Source organism: Lissotriton helveticus, chromosome 1_1, assembly GCF_964261635.1.
Source record: "Lissotriton helveticus chromosome 1_1, aLisHel1.1, whole genome shotgun sequence".
Taxonomy (NCBI): domain Eukaryota; kingdom Metazoa; phylum Chordata; class Amphibia; order Caudata; family Salamandridae; genus Lissotriton; species Lissotriton helveticus.
The window spans coordinates 226,893,610-226,897,175 of NC_136057.1; the positions used below are offsets into that span (position 1 = coordinate 226,893,610).

Genomic DNA, 3,566 nt, shown 5'->3' on the forward strand with positions numbered 1-3,566 from the left:
CCCAAGTAAGTCTGCCAGGCTATATATCCTCCTAAATGCCCCCCTCCCAGCCATGATGTTAATCATACTTTACTGTACTCCAGAGTATCCTGTTCAATCTAGACATGAGTTATTCTGTGGGCCTTGACTATTATAAATATTACGATGATTTATTATTTTGAATAATACACATTTTCACAGACATTTGTTTTACTGTGTGTATATCTAAAAGTACCATATCAAAGTTGATGTATGTGCTGCATGTCGTCTTTCTTTTAGACAAACTGTATCCTCCAAAGACATGATGCCCAGAAATGAAAGCACTGTGACCAAGTTCTTCTTCGTGGGATTCACCAATGATCCAGAGCTGGAAGTTCTGCTCTTTTTACTGTTTTTATCAATCTACACCTTCACTCTGCTGGGTAACTGCAGCATTATGGTAATTGTCTGGCTCAGCCCCCAGCTCCACACACCCATGTACTTTTTCCTCACCCAACTTGCTTTTTTGGATTTAGCTTTTTCATCTACTATCTCTCCCAAGATGCTGGCTGATCTTCTTTCGGAGGAAAGGATGATCACATTCTCTGGCTGCATTGCTCAGATTTTTTTCTTTTGTGCCTTTGCTAGCACAGAATCCTTCCTGTTGGCAGCAATGGCTTTTGACCGCTATGTAGCAATATGTAACCCCTTGACATATACAGTCATTATGAACAATGGTATGTTTTTGCGTTTGGTTGCAGGGTCATACATAGGTGGTTTTGTGCACTCTCTAATGCATACAATCTGTCTTTATCGGTTATCTTTTTGTGGTCCTGATGTTATGAACCACTTTGTTTGTGATTTTCCTGTGCTCTTAAAGCTATCCTGCACTGACATCTTGATTAATGAATGGATCCGTTCTATATTTGCTTCCTTTGTAGTCATGGGTTCTCTCCTTATTATATTTGTCTCCTACTCATACATTATTATCACCATCCTGAAGATTGGTAACAGAGCAGGGAGACACCGGACTGCATCGACCTGCACCTCTCATTTGATCTGTGTGTTTCTTTTCTTTGGCAGTGGTTTCTTGATGGAAATACTCCCCAATTCAAGCACTTCGGAGGGGCAGAACAAAGTGGTTGCTGTATTCCCCACTGTCTTGATACCTGCTTTAAACCCTCTTATATACAGCCTGAGAAACAATGAAGTTAAAGAAGCAGTACGGAAGATATTGAGTTGGACATTTAAAACACAATGATGGAGACTTTTGCAACCATCAAGACCCGACAGAGAAGGAAGCCTCCTTTCTGTAGACATTAAGACATTTCCTATATATTAACACAAGTCGTGGATGATCTGTGTTCAGGCTTGCCTGGGCCATCACTGTGCATTGCCTGAATTTAAGTGGCCGAATACAAGGGATCTGAAATCCCTGATTCTTGATGGTATCTCGACACCTCTACAAAGCTATTATAGGACATAGTTCTGCGACTGGAGAATACCATTGTATGCCTGGTAATGCCATGTGTTAATATGCATGTCTTCCTTGATCCTGAACGATATTTAACTGACATTTACTCCCTGCTTTACAGGAGTGTCCCATGCAGGTAAGAGAGGTGAGGTGGAATGGGGGTGACTCAAAAGACGACGAGGGAAAATCAAATAAATAATCAGTTTTAGCTCATTACGTCTGTCAAATTCCTACCACCCGCCCCAACACTCTTACCTGCACAAGCCACTACTGCTGCTCTGAGCAGTAATTCGTTGTCAACTGGGGTAGTGATGGTCATTAGTGGTAGAGGAAATGGGCAGATAGCTATCCATTGCTTTGACAGGCTGAGGCATGGATAGCAGCAATTTCTGTGGTGCTGGAGGGGGAGCACAAGACGAAGCAGTACCTCTTCCCACAGCCTCTCCCCTTTCAGCGACTGTTTTGCCAGGTGTAGATCCACACATGTTAAACTTGGGTCTGGTTCTCTTTGATTCAGTTCGATTGGGTACAGAAGCACTGCCTTGGGTAAACTGATTTAGATGACCTCCTTAAATTGTCATGGTATTATACGTTATACGAGCTCCCCGAATTTGGGTCTACAAAGACTCTAACAGTTGGAGCAAGTATCAAGATTTTAGTGAACAATACACCATATATTTAACTGATAGGAACTATTTAAATAATGCAATGTCAGTTTTATAATGTTTTAGAAGCTGTAAGATAATTGTTGATATAAACAAGATATTAACCTTGATGTAAGAAGTTCACCGATGAATTTTCATGTAGTGGAGACTGAAGGTTTTCTTTTATTGAACTCACTGCCTGTCTAAATTCCTATTAGTCAAATCCCTTGTTCCAGCCCACTTCAACCCCATGTCAAGGATGTGCATTGCCGAAAATATGTTTGCACCACATTACACCTTTTTGTATCAGGCTAAAGGTTGATGGTGGGATTTAATGCATTCCTGCTGATCTGTTCCTACGACAAATTACATAGACTAACTTAATGGAGATTTTTGACTTATGACATAATAAATATACATATAGTTGGGTGCTCTGTGCTCAGTTATTGAATGCCAGCATCACTCTGCCTTGAGATACTAGGAAAGAACCGGGGGTAATGAATGTATTGTTACTGTGTAGTCTGGATCTATTCCTGCACTAACTAGTCACAGTGGAGAAAGTTGCCCAAAAATGTATATTTATGAAGTCAACTAAGCTGCTCCTTCATACAGCAGCAGAGTTTGCTTACACCATAGTCCCTATAGCCAAGGTATTAAAGAAGCTGCATCAACAGGTTCCTTTGAGTTTTCAGGTCACAAATAGAATTATGTTTATTTTACATTGTTGGGCTGTGTCTGTGTGGTTTTGTGTTATTTGAAAGCGGCCTCAAGGGCCTAAAAGCATTGCATTTTAACAAGCATGTGGGTAGTACTCTGTTTTTTAAAGTAGTGCACAAACTGTGCTTTTACCAAGCTTATGTGGGACCTGTCCAATGAACTGTGCCTTCAGTTTCTTTTCATTTTTCCATATTTGGGCAAAGAACAAACATTTGATATTGTATATTACCTGGTTTCACAGCACACACTTGAAAACACAAAGTATGGGTTGCCTCTTCATCTTTCTGAACTCTGTTGTTTGCAAGATTCCTTTCTTTAAGGATGTAATTACAGAGAAGTTAAAGGCATCCATACACATTGGTCCTTAGAAAACAGTATGAAACAGATATGAATTGAATTACCATAATAAGGTTGAGTCTAGCGTCGCAGTATTCGGTATAGTCTGGAAGCTTTGTGGAAGCTCCGCCCACACTCCGCCCACTCTACGCCCATACTTTTTATTGGCTTAGGTCCTAAATGCTGCCTTCCGATTGGTTTTAGGCTTGTTAGTCCCTCTTCATGAGGGCCATGTCCTAATTTGTATCCTTCCATGGCTACAGGCCCCTTTACTCTAAGCACTATTTTCTTCTTGTGCCTCCTCCCCCCTCCGGCAGTCCTTGACTTCGCACCCCCCACTCCCGTTCGTGCATTCTTGCCCGCCCGCACACCTGTTTCCAATGCAATAGGGCTTGTGTATATGCGAGTCCTATTACATTGCAAATGCTTGTTATTTC

General features: G+C 41.3%; 1 protein-coding gene across 1 annotated transcript; it reads left to right on the plus strand.

Moving 5' to 3' along the window:
* Positions 1 to 280: 280 nt before the first annotated feature.
* On the plus strand, positions 281 to 3,161 carry LOC144760828 (olfactory receptor 5I1-like). The gene is made up of 2 exons (XM_078646554.1): positions 281 to 1,168; positions 3,132 to 3,161. The coding sequence occupies exons 1-2, from the start codon at positions 281 to 283 to the stop codon at positions 3,159 to 3,161; spliced, it is 918 nt and encodes a 305-aa protein (XP_078502680.1).
* The last annotated feature ends 405 nt before the right edge of the window (positions 3,162 to 3,566 follow it).